Here is a 20,189-nt window from a genome sequence, read left to right as displayed (position 1 = left end):
AGGGGATACTGGCTGTGTCTGGGGTTGTTTTTAATCGTCATGACTGGGGAAGGGGTGCTACTGACATCATGCGGGTGGAGACCAGGGGTGCTGCTGAACAGTCCACAGTGCACAGGACAGCTGCACCCAGAGAACGATCCAGCTCCAGACACCATGTCAGAGATGCAGGCTGGGGTGTGTGCATCAAGGTACCTCCCTTAGGCTTGGAGGAGGTCTGCTTCCTCTACAGAGACCCAGGTTAAACCTGGACTACTACTTCTACTTGTGGGGAGTCTCTGAGCCTGTTTCCCCATCCAAAACCAGTATGAAAGTCCCCATCTTTCTGGACTGTAGGGGTCATCAGGGGCACTTGGTCCTCCTCAGGCATCTGAGGCACCCTCAGGGAGAGGAGGAAGTACTGGGTCTGCAATTGGGGTTTAGGCCTTGAGGGGCTTTAGGCATAGACCCCCTCCATCCTGAAGATGTGAGTGGGGACCACCAGGCAGTGTCCCCCTCAACCCATAATAGCCCTGGCTTATAAGGAAATTGCTTCCTTCTGCAAAACCCAGAACCTTTGGGAGGAAGCTGGGGGCAGGGAGGATGGGAGGGCCTCAGAGGTCTGGGCTCTGTGCTGCATGGAGCAGGACTTCCTCACACATGCTGTGCACACCCCCCTGTGCCTGGGCACTGTGCTCAGGCCACTGGAAGCACTGCACCGCGTGCAAGCTGTTATATGTCTGTTAGCTGCACAACAGTACCCTGCTCACCTACATCCCCAGTACACTCAACTAACAGGGCTCAGTTGTCTGGGTGGCAGGCATGGGACTGGGTGACTAACTGTCTAGTTCTTGCTCTGAGCACAGGGCACTGTATCCCTGGTGTAGGGTCCAGGTGTGTGTCCGCCTGGCCTGTCTACAGCTCAGCAGTGAGTCAAGGTTGGAGGGTGGTCTGGCCTCCTTGGGGCCACACCAAAGGCAGGAACACCTCAGTCATGTCCTGACTTACCCTGCAGGGCAGGGGGTTCTGTCTCCTGCAGGGCCAAGGCCTATGGCAGCTGCCAGCTCTGCAGGAGCACCAAGACTGAGACCCCTGCCCCGGACACCATGCATGGAGCCTCACCTGTGAGAATGATGTTGGGGATGCTGCTGTGGCTGGGATAGCCCAGCTGCTGTGCATCTGGCAGGCTCCCATGGCTGCCTGTCAGGCCCATCATGGCCGCCTGCGAGTAGTTGAGTGTAGAGCCTGGGCTGTACAGACTGCTGGAGCTGATGGCAGTCTCCATCATGTTGAATTGTTCCAGCTGGGAGGGGATACAGTGTGTGAGGCTGGCTGCCAAGCACTGGGTGCCGGGGCCTGGCCTGCCTGAGGCTGCCAGGAGCACGTCCTCTGCAGGACACCCAGTGCTGTGCTCATGCCCACCCTCAAGGACTGCCCATGTGAGTCCCTCTGCTCTAGGGTATCACCCTCTCCTAACCCTCAGGGCTTGCTGGATGAACGAGTAAGTGGATGGATGGATAAATGAGTGGATGGGTGAGTGATAAACTCCAGGCAGTGGCCAACCCCTCCTGTGCCTGTGCGCCTGATCCTGGCCTCCACACAAAGCCAGCTTGACCTCCCACAAACCCACGTGCATGGACCACACCAAGTGCCAATCTCTGCTGGCATTCACTGCCACACAAGGTGCAGATGCCAGAGGAGGCAAAGGCGGCACCATGCTCCACTGCCTGGAGACGGGGTAGAGCTCACGCCTGAGGGCGGGCGGGGTCCGGGCAAGCATTTGCTGGGGGCGCTGTGGCCCGGGCGCCCGCTCACCTGGTGGGACAGAGCATTGGCCTGCCTGGCTGCCATCTGCTGCTCATAGTACGAGTCCCCAAACACGCTGCCCAGGTTGGAAGAGTGCTGCAGATAGAAGAGAGGCCTGCTGTCATCACAGTCCCCAAGACCGGGGTGGGGGATGGGGGCTGCTGTGGGGGGGCCTCTCACAGGCTGGTTGAGCCGCAGGGGGGCCCTGAGACCTCCTGGAGGATGCTCAAGGGAGGGAGGCCTATGATGGCTATTCCAGGGCTCCCAGGAGGACCCACTCTGAGTTGGTGCTCCCCCGTCTCAGGATGCCTGCTTCTTTCCACTGTCTGCTCCTGGGGAGGCAGGGGGCTCTGTACCATGACATCTCCCAAAGCACCAACCCCATCTCCTCTCCTTGAGTACAGGTGAGGGTGACCTCCTTTCTGTCAGACAGAAGATGAAGGGTTAGGGGATGTGGGTATCAGGAACCCCACCTGACAGGCCCCAGAGGAAAGTGTGTAACTGGGGCAAAGGCACGAGGTTTTTTAAATGTTCAGGATGGGAGGAGTACTTGGTGACCTTTGTTGGGCCCCCAGGGAGATATGGGACAGGTCAGCAGGCCAAACACATGTGGACAGGATGGACACAAACACAGGACAGGCACTTGGAAAACCCCTCTCCTATTGGCCCCTGGTTGCCTACTACTGAGACTCCTGGGCACGTGGGCAGGCATGTGGCCCTATTACTGCTCGTTCAAGGCTGGCCAGGACAGGAAGATGGGGGCTGCTGCTGGGAACGGAGTGGAAGGACAGGGCCTCAGATATGATCGGGACACCAGAAAGAACTTGGAGTCCTTGCCCACTCTGGAGATACGGTCTGGGATGGTGGGATGGATGGAGCCTCACAGGATGTGGAAGGGGTAAGAGGGACAGCTGGCGTGTGGCCAGGCTGCACCCGAAACACCAGGCCTGGAGAGAGACACCCCCAGTCTGGACCCCGAGTGTCTCTTCTGCAGGACAGGGTGACTCATGGAAGCTGCTGCACCATGGCCATTCCCAGCTGTCCCAAGTGATGTGTTTAGCATGCATCCTCTCAAATGTCTCCACAGACCAAAGACCCTGGAACCCTCTCTCTGAGCTCCCTGTTCTGGAAAGGTCCCCACGTGCTCTGACAATGACCAAGGATTGAGTTTCAGGCCTCCATCCCAGCCAGAGCTTGGCCACAAACCCTCTGGCTGCTCCAGGTGGTTGGCGGGCTGAGAACAAAAAGGGACAAATAGCTACCCCAGTGGGCAGGGAGGGTCCTAGAAATGAATGTCCTATTTCCAGAGAAGACTTAAAAATCACCAGCTTCAGGCTGAAGACTTTGGCTGTGTTTGCCCATAAAGGAGGTAGCAGGTTTGTTCCAGGGCATTTGTTCCTTTCCCTGTGGCTCTGGCCTCAGGAAGGCCCAGTATGCACAGGGGACCCCAGGCCACGGCTTCTTTTATGAGGAGGCCTGGAAGGTGTGCCCCAAAGAGGTCTGCTCAGAATTAAACAGGGAGGCAGTGCACCAGCACAACCCCAGCTGCCTGAGACCCAGTGTGTCTGCTCGAGGCTGGTTGGCACCCGCCCAGGCCTCTGTGTCCAGGAGAGATACTCTCTGGGCCATGGAGACACGGAGGACCAATGCATCCCGGAGGACCAAACCTGCAGAGGGTAGTCAGGTTGGCCCTCTGCCTGGTACTCGTTGCCATAAACAAGCCCTTTCCTCCTCTAAGCTGCTGTCTCCCGTTGGGTCAGACAGCCTGATGGCTCCATCCTCACACCTGAGTGAGCAGCCTGCATCCCTCACCAGCACATGACAGATGGACAGATGGACCGACACACAGACTGGGGCTTGACATGACAGGAACACACTCTCTGCCCAGGATGGACCGTTTAGTTCAGGCAAATCTCTCCTGAAAGAAATCTGCTTGACCCTTAAATTCCTGTCCTGCTTCAAATTAGAGGGACGCTATTCAGGGACTGGCCCTGGAAAGGGCTGCCCATCCGGGACAGGCCCCAACTGCTTGCCCTGCCAGGATCAGCTTCTCTAGCCTGCTGTGTCCCACAGCACCACACGACGAGACCACCTTCTCGGAGCTAATGAGAGCTCAGAGTTGGCGTGGATGGACTGAATGTGCGGACACTAGGCTGGGCCCTGGCATGTCCCAAGCTTACTGCCACCCTCCCTGCCTGCCTTCAAAGCAGGAGGCTGCATCCCAATGGTTCCAGCAGGATCCCTAGTGGCCGTGGATGGTGGAGGAAGCACCTGGGGAGAGCCTCTTCAATAGCAGACGGAGCCTTGAGTCCTCTCTGAGCAGATGCCTACCATCCCAACACAAAGAACCAGGCTTGGGGTGTGTGTCTGAGAGCTGGGGAGGTAGGGACAAGGGAGCCCTATGTCTCTCCTGTCAGGTCCTATCTGGAGCTCTTCTCCATGTTCTATGTAGGAAGTAGAAATAGGATTCAACTTCCTACATTCGGTCCCCTTGACCTCTTGGTCAAGAATGAGGCCTCAGAGCCTGGGGCACTGCAGGGGATCCTAGCAGTTTTTCAGCTTGGTGACCTTTTGGGGACTGAGAGGCTCTGTTGCTAGAGTAAGATGTTTCAGGCCCAGATGTCAGTGTTTTGGGCACCCTTCTTCTCTGATGGAACATTCCATCCCGAATGGAATGTGGCTATCACCAAGCTGAGTATGTGAAAGTCAGAGATTGGGACCCAGATGTGCTGGGTATGGGGAGGAAATCTGCATCTGATGGGTGCTGTCAAGCCGTGCCTGTGGCCTAGGGCCTGGGGTCAGCCTCAGTCTCATCTGTGGGAGGGGGACAAGGACCCAACAGGCTGCAGTGCTGTTCAGAGAAGCTTCCTGGGGGACACACCTTCCAAAGGGACATAGGAGACTGGAGGAGGCTGAAGAGTCAGTGGCCCCACCACAGCTGGCTGCCACCTCAGCTGTGGCCCAAAGCAAGGGAGACACCCCCTACTTTTGAAAGCCTTAAGGCACCAGGCCTCAGGTGGGCAGACGCAGGCAGGGACATGTGCACGGGCTATTGGATGCATTTTTGAGGCACACTCAGGGCTGTTCCCAGCCACTGGGATGAGGAGCCGAAGGGTGGCTGACACTAAGATCATTAACAGGAGTGAGGCGCCCACCACCCCCAGCCGGGGCCTTGCACAGACCGGAGGAGCAGCGGGAATGAGAGGCAGTGCCTTATCCTCCCAGCCCTGTGGAGCGGACAAGATGAGATGAAGTGAGACACAAGGCACAAATGGCAGGCAGTGGCACAGGGGTGCAAGGCAAGGCTGGGGTGTGGGTGGCAGCATCCCTTACTTGTGGGGAGCTCCCAGGGGAGAAGCCTTGATTGGAGACGGGTGAGGTGGGAGACTGGTTGGCTGGGGTGCCGGCACTAGTACGGTACTGCTGCAGAGCCGGGGCCTGCAATGACAGATGGGTCAGGATGCAGAGGCCCCAGCCCAGCTCCCCACTGAGCCCCCCCAAGTTCCCACCCCTCAGCGAGCAGGGGACCTGGGCCCAGAGCCCGGGGCCCCATGGAGACCTGCCTCCACACCCAGCTCCTGGGTGTGGGGGCTGTAGTCAGAGAACCTCCAAATCAGCCTCATGGAGTTGCTCTGGAGGGCTGTGGAGGAGTAAGGGAGGGGTCTACCTCAACTCAGCAGGCTTCAAAGCACCTATACCACATACATATGCACACACCCACACACACGCACACCCATGCACTCACAGGCAGGGATGGTCCAGGGCTGGGCAGGCAGGCACTGCCTTTTGATCCTGACTCCGGGTGGGTCCCTGGCATGTCCCACCCACCTCAAGGTGGTAGCACTGATAGCAGGGCTCTCAGCACCAAGCAGTCACTATCATTGGCCTGCCTTAGAACAAGCCGGATGAGGTCATGCTCTTCAGAGACCTCAGAGAGGTAGTCACTTTCTTGTTCAAAAGCAGAGGGCCCTGGCTTCTCACCAGGCCCTGGATTTAAACCCTGCCTGACCTCTCTAAGTCTGCTGTTCACTGAGGTCCAGGCAGCCAGCCCAGGGCCCATAGATGCTCAGTCTTCCCCATTTCCTCAAGGGCCTGTTCTGAGCAGTGTGTTAAGGGGGCTGATCCTGGGAGGGGCATGAGAACTCAATGAACAAGGTGTGGGTGGCACAGGTGTGGTCACTGCTGAAGATGTTCTCCCTGCCTGGGAGAGTCTGCAGAAACTCCAGAGAAGGCTGCCTGTGTCCCACGGGAGTCAGAGACAGCAGTCCCTGAATGGTGCCGGGCAATGTATTTCCTGCTCTGGGAGCCTGGGGAGGAGCTATATGTATACCTGGCTCAAATACCTGGGCCCCCAACGTCCACCCAGCTTCAAAGCTAGGCCCACGGCAGGAGGGTGTTAGGGAACTGGGTGCCCAGGCCAGCCCTAGTATCAGCTGCCCCTACACCTGCTGTGTTAATGCTGGAGGAAAGGCTTGGGCACCTTTTTTCCTGTGTGTGGGTGTGCCTGCCCACCAAGGGGCTGGAATAGTTTGGAAACATGCATCTCTACTGTTAGGACACTGCCTGCTCCATCAGCTCAGGGGGGTCTATTCTTTGCAGAGCACATGCTGTTCTGAAGGCATTTGTCCCGTGGCTGGTAGCTGAGGTTGAGTGGAGAAGGCACTGTGCTCCACACATGGGTCTCTGCTCCACTGGATGTGGCTAAAGGTAGTAATGACCATGTCCTTCCCACCAGGATCTGAACAGTCAGGAGGCTCTAGGATTGCAGGGGTAAAAACCTAGCACTTATTATCCTGAACCCGGCCCAGGTAGGGTGTTCCATGGTCTGAGCTGCAGCCCCTGGCCTGGTTTGAGCCGCAGCACCCCATGCCCCAGCCCAGGAAAGCGGGTCCCATGGTCTGAGCCCTGGGCCTCAGGTACAGGGTCCTGTCCTATAATGGAGCTATAGCCCCCAGCCCAGGCAGGGGCTGGGGGGTGGATCTCAGGATTTGCGGTGAAGCCCTCGGCTCTGTGCTGTATCTCCTTCTCCCCTCCAAGTTCACCTCTATCTCCTCTGGCTCCCAGATGTCCTTTCCCCAGGCCCTGAGAGCTGTGCTCTTCCTGACTCCAGGAAAGGCCCTTTTTGGATAGAAAGGATGAGGAGCAGGTATCAAGGGCCACACATGGGTAGCACATCTTGGGTAAAGTTCAGGGCACTAACCCTTGCTTGTGCCTTAGTTTCCCCGTGTGTACATGGGGTGACAACCTCAGCTTGAGAATTCCAGGCAGAAACTCCAATGGGCACCCAGCCCCCAGCACTGTCTGTCTGCTTCAGCCCTAAATCCTGCTAAACTGGCCTCCAAGTGGAGCCCTGAGACAGCTGTAGATGCAGCTGGGTGCCTGACTATCCTTGGGCCCTGGGCACCCAACTATCCCACAGTCCCAGGTTCCTCCTGCATGACCCCAGAACCAGGCCCCTAGGATGCTATCCCAGGCTTACCGAGGCAATGTCGATCCCCATTGGCGGCTGGCCTGGGTTGTCTGGGGGGGGCTGGGGGAGAGAGGACGGTACTGTGACCGTGAGCGGAGGCAACTGGGGCCCCCGTGTCAGGCTGGCGCTTGGCATCAGAGGGCTGCCTGGGGGGAGGCCAACGGGCACCTGGGGAGGCGGTGGAGGTGGCTGCTGCTGAGATGCAGGTGGTGGGGGTGGCGGGGGCTGGGGCTGCGGTGGAGTCGACTGCTGGGAGCCTGCCTGGGTGAAGAAGGCGTAGGGCAGCTGCTGCTCCAGAGACAGAGCATCCATGGCCATGGCCTGCGGAAAGAGTAGGGCATCAGACTCAGGTGTCAGCAGTGGAGACCAGGCCACAAGCACCTGGTCCCCAGGGGGCTCCCACAGCCTGGCAAGCTCAGTGATATGATGGATGAACAAAGGGATGTCCATACATTGGATCTGGGAAGCACAAGCCTAGAGAGGGCCTGGCACAGGGCCACGGTCAGGCTACAGCTGGAGAGGACTTGGGTATCCAATGTAGCCGGCGACACCCTATACCTAACCAGCCTTACTTTCACCCTCACCACACACGAAGAAGTGGCACAACCTTCTGCACTCACTCAGGCTCAGAAAGTGCTGGCCTCTCTGAGCTGAAGTTTCCCTGCTGCAGCCAGGCACCAGCTATGACAATCCAGTAGCCTAGTGGGTGGCTAGTGCCTAGCTCCCTGGGCAGGGAAGGGACCCCCTCAACCACCCTGCAGCCTGGCCCATGTGGGGAGGTCAGACAGGGTACTGGTGAGGAAGGTACTGGTATAGCCACTTGGTGATGATCAGCTCAAACCTCCTCAGAGTTGGAAGAAAAATAAGCAGAAGTTTCCAATGATCATGAGTCTGTGGGGAGAGTCCCTGGAACAGGTGGGACTTCTGTCTTGTGTTGGAGGCAGTACAGGCCCCAGAGCTTGGCAGATGCCTAACCTCTAATAAGTGGTTAGTGATCACAAAGTACTTTCCAGAAAGGGAAAGCAAGCCTAGGAGAGGGGGGTGGGGAGAAGGGACAGGGGTCACAGATGGAGAGAGTGATGACACAGCTGCCAAAAACCAGCATGGCTCTGTCTGCACCCTGACCCAAACAAGACCACTGCACAAGCAGACACGGAGGGGAACCTGGCCCAGAATGGGCATCGCATCGTGTGAAGGAATGACCTGATTTTGTTATAAGTGGATGATTCCATCAAGGTTATGTTAAAAGACAAACAAACAAACAAATAAAATATTATCTGTGGGATTTAAAAAAATAGACAAAATGGACAAATGCCTAGAAACATACAAACTACCAAAACTGACCCAAGAAAAAATAGAATATCTGAGCAGACCTGTATCAAGTAAGGATGTTGAGTTAGTAATCACAAACCTCCCAGTAAACATAAAAGCTTGGACCTGGGTGGCTTTGCCCATGAATTCTACCAAACATAAGAAAAATTAACACCACCCTGACTGGGGTAGCTCAGTGGGCTGCACGTTTCCCTGCAACCTGAAAGGTTGCTGGTTTAATTCCCTGTTGGGACACATGTCTGGGTTGTGAGCCAGGTCCCTGGCTGCGGGCGTGCAAAATGGTTGATGTTTCTCTCGTACATCGATGTTTTTCTCTCTTTCCCTCTCCCTTCCCCTCTCTCTAAAAACAAATAAATAAAATCTTTAACAACAACAGAAAGAAGGAATACCAATGCTTCTCAAACTTTTCCAAAAAACAGAAGAGAGAACACTTCCTAACTCATTCTATGAGCCTCAGTTGACTAAGTAGACAAGAGAAGAATCAAATTACTGAAATCAGAAATGAAAGTGGGAACATTACTACTAACTTTACAGAAATAAAGGATCATGAAAGAGTACTATTACTATGAACAGTTGTGCACCAGCTCACTGCATGACCTAGATGAAACAGACCAATTCCCAGGCACACACAACCACCAAAATAGCAGATGAAGTAAAATTACAGTAAATTGAAAAAGAAAACTGTCTAAAATTTTATTTTGGCCCTGACCAGGTAGTTCAGTTAGCTAGGGCATCATCCCCATACACCAAGGTTGAGGATTCAATCCTAGGTCAGGGCACATGCAAGAATCAACCAATGAATGCATAAACAGAACAGCAAGTCAATGTTTCTCTCTCTCTCTCTCTCTCTCTCTCTCCCCGCCTTCCTCTCTCTCAAAATCAGTCAATAAATTTTTTTGAAGGTAAAAATAAATAAAATTTTATTTTAGAAAATTTCAATTAGACCCTAAAGAGGAGAATAATGAAGCGTGCTCACTCACACCAAAAGGGCTAATGTCAGAATAGCCCGTGATGGCAGACAAGGTTCCAAACCACTGATCAATGCATTTCCCATGTGTTTGAAAAGTTGACAAAAAGCCAAAAATACTGGGCTGTTTCTATGGCCCCTCTGGAAGGAGCAGACCTCCTAGAGAGGCAGAGCTGGGGTGTCCCCTACCCCACTGTGCCCTCGCACCTGAGTGATGGGTGACAGTGGGGAGAGGGTGGGCGACACCTGCTGGGCCTGCTGCCGCCGTGCTTCCGAGCTCAGGGACAGTGGGCTGACACCGGCCGGACGGTGCTGTGGTGAGGAGCCTGGAGTACTCATCCCTGGAAGAAAGGAAGGGTGAGCATGACTCCAGCCTCCAAAGGAACACTCACACACCCACAAGTCCCTGCTAGGGACAACTCAATCACTAAGACAGAAGCCAGTGGGCATGTCCTGATTATCAAACTCAGGGTATCTTCCTCCTCCAAGGTCCTGATACCCTTACCTTTGGGCCCCCACCTCTGTGTGGTCTCTGTTCTCCTTCTAGAATCCCATGAGGACCAACACTCTCCATGCTGACCCTGTCATCCCTCCAGGAGGGGTGTGGACTGCCACATGGTTGACCCCTGGATGGACATGTCACCAGGCTGGTCTGATGAGACCCTACCCTGGGACTTTGATGGAACTTCCAGAAGAGAGCCCAGAGTTGTGTGTGTAAGAGGGGATCCTTTGGCCGGAACAGGAAGGATCAGTGGAAGAATGAGATGGGAGAGGCAGCACCTAAGCCCTGGATGTAGCTACACTGGCATTTCTTCTCTTCTGGAGACAATTGATCCTTTTCTCCTAAATTGGCTTGGGTTTGGTTAGCTTTGAGCAAGTCAATCCTGCCTGACATTGTTTCCTTTTGGCCTTCATTCAATGCACACGTCCCTTTCCATAACTGCTCCTTTGACCAGATCTCCTCTCAGCCCTGGACCTGTATAACTGGAAGCCCCTCTATCTCCCATCTCACTTCCATGTCCTTCTCCCCCCACCCATGTATTCTCCATGCTAAAGCATCAACCTCACTGGGATGCATAACCTAGAAACTCAGTTATTTTATATCTTCTTCCCAAACCCTCATTTGTGATGGAGCTCTAGCCAAGGACTCTACGTTGTCCCTTCCCTCCCCTTGGGCTCCTCCCCCAGCAATCTGATCCCTGGATACATCTGTTGTGAAGGAGCTGAGTGAGTCAGGTTCACTGTGGCAGCAGTTGGGGCCTGTCGGGTTATCCTGGGGCACTGTGCCAAGGAGGCAACAGGCCTCCTGATGCCAGGGAGGGCCCTGAGGGCCTGGCTAATCCCTCAGACTCTGTTTCCTTGTCTTTGAGGTGGAGATGATACCAGCCACCCTTGCCAGTTAACTGTGAGGCCCTAATGAGGTTGTGAGCTAGCTCTGGAGAGTCTGGCCCACAGTCAAGGCCAGTGAAGGTGCCTAACTCACCCAGGAGAGCTGGACCCATCCTGCCAAGGGCACCAGATCAACCTTGTTCCAGCAGGTATGATGACAGGTTCATAGGCGGGGGCGGAGGGGGGGGGTGCACCCAGCATGCACTGAAGGAGACGACAAGCAGCCTTCTCTCTGTCCAGGGCAGCTGCTCACTGCGTCATCCATGTGAGGCGAGCCCGGTCACGCCTGCACTTCCCCTTGGATGCCCTGGTGGCTCATCTTGGCTGAGCACCTCGGGGCGGGGGGGGCAGGGGGCTGATGCTGTTGAATGCTCCCGAGGCACAGCCCAGGGATCCAATTTCCTCACCAACTGTGGGCCCCAGAATCAGGATGCTTTTGACACAGTGATGCCAAGGGAGGCACAGTCAAGAGGCCCGGACAGGAGTCCAGGAGACACCTGCTCATAGCACACTTGGAGTGGGTGCCCTGGGCTGTTCCCTCTTCTCCTCTAAGCATTCAATACTTCATAGGTCCAGCAGGCTGAGGAACATGTGACATCCAGAGAGCCGATGTCAGGGTTCAGTAAGTAGCAGAGTCAAGTGCCAGGAGTGAGAGGAACAATGGGGTGACAGGGACAGGTGGGACTGTGGCAAATAGGAGTGCCCTGGCCCATCTTGAGGCATAGGACCTTGACCCACTGCTGTTAGGCCTTCTGATTCAAGAGAAGCCAGTAATCCAGATTTTTACATGCACTCTCCTGATGTTTAACTGTCTATTCAAAGCACCACGCACACAGTTGTGGGCCAGACAAAATACACCATTGGGCTGAATTTGGCACTTGGGCTGCCAGCTTCTAACATCTGTCCTGAATACAAAGGCATTTTTGAATCTCGTTGGATTGCAGAGTGAGCTCCCGGCCTCACATGGGGGCCGGGAGGGTGAACGAATGCCTTGCTGTTGAATTCCTTTTGGCAACCTGGATCACCTTTGGGAAAAGGAGTGGGGCCAGCTGGAAGAAAAGTCTGGGCAGGCAGGGAGAGCTGCCAGAGGAGGACAGGCTAGGTGGCAGGGGCCTGGCCCAAGGCACGTAAGCCCAGAGTGTGGGGGCAGCCAGGTGCAGAGCAGTGCCAGGAAAGAGGACCTGGGCCTGTTGTCCTCCCAGGTCCCAGTGGACAGTCAGGGAAACGACTCCAGCAAATGTGGAAGGGGACAAGAGGAGCCGCTTTCTCCCTGGTGGGAAGGCCTCTTCCTCCTCTAAGGCTCACGTTCTGACTGGTGGGAGGGCTGGGTGGGGGAGCAATTTCCACATGTGCCAGAGGCTGAGGCTCAGCTTGATTTAAAATGTGCCTGGAAAGGGAAGCCCCTGCCAGGTGAGCCGCTGATGCAGCAGGTCAGAAAACAACCCAACACATGTCAGGTATCACCGGCAGATACTGGAGACGGGTGGCTGCCCGCCCCCACCTCAGAGTCCCTTCCCACCTGCCCCCCAACTCGGTGTCTGCAGCTTTCATACATGCTTGTTTAGACTCTGCTCAGGTTAGAAGTACACAGCTCCTGGCAGGTGCTGGGGAGCTGCCAAGGACCCTTGGGTGGAAAGGGTGATGATCTGGAGCTATAGTCAGAAGTGGGGAAAAATGGGGCCAGGAAACTGCAATGTCAGCACCAGCCAGGGAAAAGTGGGGGGCACCAGCTCCAGAGCTGACCTTCCCATTTCTTCCTTTGCACAGGCCAATGCTTGCACTGCCACCCACTGGTCTCTAGGGGTCATGGGTCTCAGACGTCTCTGAATCTGCCCATTTGTATTTGAGTCTTCCCTGAAGGGCACAGCCAGGCTGGAACCCTCTGCTCCGTGGTTAAGTCTGGGTAGGCATAGGGCCAGGAGTGTGGTAGAAAGAACACAAGCTCAACATCGTCAGGCTGGAGTCCCACCCCTCTCTTCACTGTCTGGCCTCCATTGACTTGCCTAACCTAGGAACACGGCACTGTCCTCAACATACCCACCTTCCCAGGAGATGTGGGCACCAGAGCCAGGACTGACTCTCCTCCACTCCCCAAATCAACCTGGCTCCCAAGACAGCCAATTTCCCCTGGAAATCTCTCTGCGGAGTATCTGATGGGTCCCTGCCCTGGTTCAGGTGCTGCCTGCCCCCTGACAGCCTGTTCTCCCAGGACGGCAGCAAGCATGACTTTAAGCATGTGATTCTCTCAGAAAACACTGTGTGGCACTGCCCGCTATACTCAAAGTGATGAACAGGTAGGTGAGGACTGGCCATTCTGTGGCCCTGGGCAGGATGGAGAGAACATGATGTAGTGCTCTCACTAACCACCGAGTCCTGGTACCTGTGGGCTCACAAAGGGGCCCCCTTGGCCCCTCCTGTCCGTCCCACCACCAGGACTGCTGGGGGCCACCCTATCTCCTTCCTAAATGCAAAGCCACACATCCCACACTTAACTCGGTGCAGAGGTCACAGTAGGGTTGCAGGAGAGGCCCAGCCCAGGGGATAGGTGAGAGCAAAGTAGTAACTCAAGGTGAGTTCAGAAAAGCTAGTCTGTGTGAGAGTCCAGGTGGAAGGTGTGAGCAGAGGCCACAAGGCCTCACTGAGGGGAGGAGGTATCAGCAGAGATGGGACAGATAAGGGGCCCCCTTCTGCCTAGAGGAAAGAGAGGACCATGGGAAAGAGCATGTGCAAAGGCCCCAAGGTGAGGTAATCAGCTGGAGAGGAGAGGTGTAGGGGTTAGGCGATGAGGGGCTATGCAAGGCCCCAAGCAGAGGAGGGCCATGGGCTGACAGCTGTTCTGGGTGGAGAAGAGATGGGGACTAGGAAAAGAGGGGTGGCAGCAGGTGGGGGCTATGAAGGGTGAGGAGAGCCCAAGTTGGGCTGGGTCCTAATGGTGGGGCTAATGAGACATGCCAATGGGGCAGGGTGGGCAAGGGGACAGACAAATTGAGGAAGACACCTCCAGGTTCCTGGTCTGTGCTGCAGGGGACAGTGCTATTGACCTCTAGGAGGAACAGGGTGGGGGTGGTGCCAGGAGATACGGAGATGGGCAAGGGCCACAAGGGTCATCCCTGAAGACATGACCAGGGAGAAATGAGTGTGGAGCCTGGGGAGGGAGTGAGGCTAAAAAGTCCTAAGCATGTATCCACACTCAGCTAAGGGAAGGGAGAACCTGGCCCACCCCACTCTCTGAAGCCCTAGCACCTCTCAGAGCCACTGTCCCATCCCCAGGGCACCATGAACCTTCCCACCAGCAGACATTTTCCCAGGCTATGCCCTCTCCCTGGACACTGCTCCCCTTGGGGCAGCCTGGTAACACCGATCCCCCATGCTGGGCTCTGCTCCCACCCTAATGCCCAGAATTTTGGAAGTGACCCTTCTCAATTACTTTGTGTGCACTTGCGCTTGCACACGCTGTCCTTGCTAGACAGTGAGCTCTGCCAGGGAAGAAGGTGTGTTCACCCACCCGGTCTTACCCTGGCCAGTGCCACCGATGCCCAGGTGCGTCAGGTTGGCAGTGAGGTTGCCGGTGCTGCTGGAACTGCTGAGAGTGGGGAAGGTGGGCTCCTCAGGGTCCAGTGGGGTTGGGAGCGGGGAAGGGAAGTGGATGTTGGTCAGGTCGGGCAGGGAACCCCCAGTGTTGTGAGCGGCAGGGATCAGGGCTGTAGCGTTTTCCTGGTCAGCAGATGGAAAGATGCTAGGAAAAGGCCAGACACAGGGGAATGAGCTCTTGAATTGTGGTTGCCAGTTCCCCAGAAGCTGTGACAGAAGTGGGAAGGGGTTTGCAAAAACAATAACAACAAAAAAAAACCTAGCAGGCACAAAAAACATCCTGTGATTAGATGCTGCTATGCTCCAGAAACAACCATTAGCCTGAACCTCCACTTCCTAAGTGAGACCTTAGAAAGCAGCCTACCCCCGTGTGGACAGGATGGGTAAGGGCCATCCTGTTGCCTGGGGACCGGGTGTGTTTAAGAGATGGGAGCATCCTCCACAGCAAGCCTTGCTGGGTGGCCGCCAGCAGCTTGGCAACCCTCTTGCCTGGACTTGCAGTAAGCAGCTGGGAATTTGCGGTGGGAAAGGGCAGGGGGGGTTATCCAAGCAGCCCCTGGTGGCCATAGGCATGCAGAGCAGGTCCCATTGTGACTTACTTGATTCCAGGGACCTCGCAGGACTTGGGCCTGGACCCTGTCTGGAAGAAAAGACAGCAGAGGCTGGCAGCTTTCTTACAGAACAGTTGATCTCCCCAAAAGGGCCTAGTGATGCTCAAGGAGAAGCAAGTTTATGGAGTCCCAGGGAGTCTTGCAGATGAAGAATGGCCTCGTGGGATGGTGGGGGTGAGGGGCTGTCCCAGACATGCCCGGGGCAAAACCAAGAGTTAAGCAGTGAGGGTCTCCTGTGGCCCCTCCGACTTCACCCTGTCTGCCTGGTAAGGTGGCGCGGTCCAGGGCTGATGTGGTGCCTTGTCAGAATTGGCATCTGGAGGGGATCACGCTGCCTGCTCTTTACATCTCAACCCTTTAAGGCTATGCCCGGGCTGCCAGCTACTAGCTCTGAAGCCAGCCCACTGGAAACCTGGGTGGCAAGGGCTAACCCCTCATACATTCCTGAAGCAGGACAGGGAGGAGGGGTGTCTCCAGGGCAGGGACTGTCTCTGCTCAGCATCTGTCTGTCCACCCCCAGAAAGGACATCATGTGGGGAGGCCTGAGGCAGCTTGGACTGGTTGCCCTAAACACAAAGAGGCTGCCACTCTACCCTAGCTGACACTCCTTCCTGTGGTGCACAGAACTGTGACTCCCATGGGGACCTCAGTATTCCAGCACTTGAGAACGAGAACTCTGACCACCCTGCAGGCTGGCCTGGGAGAAGCAGTCCCAGGGAAACCCTGTCTGCAATAAGACCCTGGTTTTCCTCTAAACTAGAGATGTTATCACCACTGGAGATCTGCAGGCTCCGGGCCAAGCCCCTAGACTCTTGTTCAAAGACAAAGCAGGGAACTCTCTTCCTATGGTAGCAGACATGATAGGACAAAGCCTGGGTGCTGACAGAGGCTCCACTGTGTCGTTTCCTAATTCTTGTCTGCCTCTGAGCCCTCGGGTAGACACTCCTGCTGATGTGTTCTTTAGGGATTAGCAGACAAGAACGTGGGTTTACTGGGGAGGGCTGGGCCAGCCCGCGCACACACACCCAGTGAGGGGGGAGCTCCTGACTGGCAGTGGCTGGGGCGCCTGAGGGGGGCATGTGACCAGCAGGCCTTGATGAACTGGGGTGGAAGGAGTTTCTACCTGGCCACCGGCTGCTTAATTCTGGGAGTAAACACTCGCTTCATTACCAGATTTTTGCAAAGCACCTTGACGATGACTTTCCAAAGAATCTTTTCAAAAGCATTCCATATAAACAGTATTAAGCATTCACCCATCGTGCCCAAGCTGCCCCAAACAAATCCAGTGAAATCCCTATACTGATATCCTCCCAGAGGCATGCATCATTTCGCACAGTTGTTAAAAGGAGTCTCGCCAGGATGCTGGACTCTCCACCTTCTTTGCACTCTCAGGAGGTCAGGGTGTTTCTCCAACTCTTGCCACCTTTTCCTTCTTTATGGCAGCCCCACATTCAGGGGCAGGCAGGGCCCGTGATGTCCTTGCCTCATCCCTGTGCAGGGCCCATGCCAATCACTGTACTATCCAATATTAGTGTATGTGCTGTTGAAGCAAGCACGGGTTTTATTTAACCTTTTATATGCTTTTACAAGTGTAAGAGGCCTGTGTTCGTGTTAAATTACCTGACACAAGTGGTCAAATCTGAGTTAGGGTTTTACCTTAGGGAGAATGAAGCTCCCTCAATATGTTGCCCAGCTGTGCTTAAAAAAAGATCAAGAAAGAAACCGCTTCTGGAAAGCCCATAGGCTCTTACCTTCTTGGTGTCCCATGCTTGCTTGGAAAGGTTCTTGTCTGTGTCCGACGTGGTCTCCTCCATTCCTGGCACTGTTAGCAGTAAGACTGGAGTAGGGTATGGGGAGGAGAGTTAGAAATGGCATCTCTCTGCAGCTCCCTGGTGGCACCCAGGAGGACATTTCCCTGACATACAGTGACTTCTGAGGATTGTACTGAAGTACAAAAAGGGTTTCATTTTTTTTAAAAAACAACTTAAAAAAATAAGTCAGGAACCCTGTGACTTAAGCTCTAGAACTAAGGACATATATCGACTCAGCCTCCTAATAGGGCCAATTTGGGCCTTGGAGGCCTAGGGCTACAAAGAACAGCTGAGAAATTCTCCCTGCCTCCTGTGAGCAGCCACTGCCCTGTGGACACCTGCCTCTCCCTCTTGGGCCATCAGCACAGTGTCACACCACTCAGTGTCAGCTGGGTTGGGTGGATCCACCATGGTAGCTGTGGGCCCATGAGTTAGCTGCAATGCCAGCCAGCCCTAGAAGAGGGGAGGAGGGGAAAGAAGGTCTGAGAGACTGGATGGCCATCATTTGAGGCCATGAAACCAGCTGTGCCTGAAGTCCCTTTTGCTTGGACCTTTTGGTAACAGTGAAATTAAACATTTTCCTGATGAGACCCAATTTCTTCATGCCTGTTGGAGGTCTAGTTTTTCACTAGCAACAGAACCATAACGAACAGAGCCAGATGGGTTAACTCCTCCTTCCTGAAACCTGGAGGGGCCAGGCTTGAGGTGGGGGGCAGCCATACTAACTCCCAACCCCATCACTATCTGAGCCCCTCCTAGAGGAATAGGGACAGGTGACATATCTCATCTACCCCTACCCCAAGGCCAAGTAGACTCTGAGCTGCCAGGGATTCAAGGTTTGCAGCTCCCTTTCCCAGTCACAGAGTCCTAACTATCCCAAAAGCCCACATTCTTGGGAGATGGCCACCTCAGAACTGCCCCCCACCCCTGCATAGGGAACAGGAGGGAAATGCCAGGCACTGTGTCCTTGTCACCTCTGAACATTTAGAATGCTGTTATTACAGAGATAGTTCCTTCTGTAATCTCACCTTCACTGCTTGATAAGCTAGGGTCGCAGAAAGATGGAGTGCAAAGAGGGCACCACCCCCCGACACGAGGTAAAGTTCTGGTGGACAATCCTTCTACCAGTAGAATCTCCCTGGTGTTTATAGGCTTGCCCAGTGAGGTGCTAATAAAAAGTGAGCATTTGGGCCTTAATTGTACATGATTAATTCTCTGGTTTCAGTGTCTTGGGGCAGGTAAGGCCCCTAAGGGGTTTCCTGGGGCTGGCCTCACAGCATCACGCTCCCCTCTCTGGATGACGCTGTCCCAGTTTTAAGATGGCATGTGCTCTCCTGGAAGGTCCCAGAGACGCTGCCTGTGCTCAGCTCCAAGGAGGACCTGGGGGCCTGGGCACAGACCTGCCAAGCTGCAGGGGTATGTACATGGCCATGTTGGAGAGGAGGATCTAGGCAAGAGCTGGGAAGGAACCAGCCCCTTTCTCATCCACCAAGGCCAGGAAGGGCCCAGGGGCTGAGGCAGGAGGGTTCTGAGCAGCAGAACCAGGATGTGGTCCAGTGTGAAGTCCTGGATCAAGCTGTACCTGAAGTTGAACATCTAGCTCTGGTCTGCTCAATGGTGAACTGATAACTGCACCTTTTGCTTGACCTTGCTGCTGCCTACATTTAAAAGAAAGGCTCCCAGACTGTGTTGCCATGACAAATCCATGAACAGAAGGCAATGGGTATTTGCAGGTGCTATCTTCTCTGCCTAGAAAACTCCTACACTCTCTTCAAAGTCCAACACAAATAGTGCCATCTCTGAAGATTTCCTGGGCCCTTCCCCTTCTCCCACAGCATCCACTGAGTCTTCCTTTGTAGATCTGTCCTCCCATGAGCTGCAACCTCTGGGAGCACAGGGGCTACCACTGGACTTGCCTGACCTGAGGAAAGACACTCATGTGCCCAGTCCATACCTCTTTTCTGGTGTGCATCCTGGGACCCACCCGTAAAGGGCTCTGGCTGGGTGGGTGTCATTGTGCTCTGGTGCAGGGCAGAGTCAGAATTGGTCCTAGGAGAGGAGAAAGACAGTAAGCCTGGGCCCCAAGAGTGATAAAGGGCAGTCTTGGCCCCCTGTGATCCAGGACATGCCCGATGGGACAAGGCAGAAGTCGTAGGTCATTTCCGTGAGCTGCTGCATCTCAGCATTGTTCTCAAAAGAATCAAAGGAGTGACCATGACCATGGTTTTCATGTGCAAAGCCTGTCTGCAGCAGAGCTGTCCCTCTGTAGTAGCTTATCCCTACCTGTCCCTGTCCCCTCCCACTCCCACCCTGCCTACCCCATGCAATCTCAGTTTTAGGGAAAGGACAGAATCTTCCTGCTAAAACCCTCTGGAGAGGACGCCCAACGGTCCTACAGTGGCCAAGCTTTATGGGTACTACCAGGCCCTAGCCCATCACTGGGTCCCCTTTGGTGACATATACCAATGAGCAACCCCACCCTCTGGGACACTCAGTTACAAACCAGGTGTGACAGACAGGAAAAGGAGGTAGTGACTTAAGGCTCCTGAGAGAAGGCAGCCCCTGGGCGAGAAGGGAGGTATGAGGGAATGGCTCGGGGGAGGATCTTGCTCTAATCAGCCCAAATGCTGCTGGGAACTCTACCCTCTGCCCCAGGCCAGGGTCACCCAATCTGCTCCCAGCAACAAGTGCCTGGAGGAAGGGGGTTCCAAATAGCCTTCAGCTGCCCAGCATACTATGGGTGACCAAGGGGAGCTGGGTGGACATGCAAAAGACAGGCAGCAATCAGCACAGCCGGCAATCTGGGGGTGAGAATAAGGGCCGCACACACCCAATGGGGATGTCCCAGACACTGAGAGTGACATGAAGGAAACTTAGTTAAGGGAAAAGAGCAAATTAAAAAGGACCAGGCCAGAGCCAGCTGAGCAGTGAGGAACCAGTCGGGGTCCTAGCCCCTCATCAGCTGTGTGTCTTGTGAGCAAGTGTCCTGACCTTCCTGTGCTCAATTTCCTATCTCTACAATGGGGAGGATGATAACACGTATTCCACAAAGCTGTGTTTTGTATCAGTTAGTGTATGTGATGGTTGAATAGGGTCTGATATATGATAAGTGTTGGGTGGAAATTTGTTATTGAATTAAATATATTACATATTACAGTATATACATATATATATTTTAAGTTTGTTTACTTTTGGTCTTTTTTTACTGAAATTGCATACACACATACACATTTTCT

The 20,189-nt window shown here is 54.7% G+C and overlaps 1 protein-coding gene across 7 annotated transcripts in view; it reads right to left on the bottom strand.

Annotated features, from left to right (window-relative positions):
- The window catches only part of CRTC1 (CREB regulated transcription coactivator 1), a 59,903-nt gene that overhangs the window by 5,058 nt on the left and 34,656 nt on the right, over positions 1–20,189 (bottom strand). For 2 of the 7 annotated variants that reach the window (XM_045853612.1, XM_045853614.1), the window contains 10 exons: positions 18,908–19,002; positions 16,894–16,979; positions 15,131–15,171; positions 14,456–14,676; positions 9,759–9,892; positions 7,421–7,573; positions 7,262–7,312; positions 5,116–5,220; positions 1,792–1,878; positions 1,099–1,279 (listed from right to left, as the gene is read on the bottom strand). In XM_045853612.1, the coding sequence (XP_045709568.1) occupies positions 1,099–1,279; positions 1,792–1,878; positions 5,116–5,220; positions 7,262–7,312; positions 7,421–7,573; positions 9,759–9,892; positions 14,456–14,676; positions 15,131–15,171; positions 16,894–16,979; positions 18,908–19,002 (1,154 nt within the window). Of the gene's footprint in view, positions 1–1,098; positions 1,280–1,791; positions 1,879–5,115; positions 5,221–7,261; positions 7,574–9,758; positions 9,893–14,455; positions 14,677–15,130; positions 15,172–16,893; positions 16,980–18,907; positions 19,003–20,189 lie in introns of all 7 variants that reach the window. The other 5 variants (XM_045853609.1, XM_045853610.1, XM_045853611.1 and 2 more) reach the window with 3 other exon arrangements.

Source organism: Phyllostomus hastatus, unplaced genomic scaffold (genome assembly GCF_019186645.2).
Source record: "Phyllostomus hastatus isolate PE091 unplaced genomic scaffold, TTU_PhHast_1.1 phas_contig_98, whole genome shotgun sequence".
Taxonomy (NCBI): Eukaryota; Metazoa; Chordata; class Mammalia; order Chiroptera; family Phyllostomidae; genus Phyllostomus; species Phyllostomus hastatus.
Note: the sequence above shows the minus strand (reverse complement) of the source record. Positions and strands in the feature narration are given on the sequence as shown.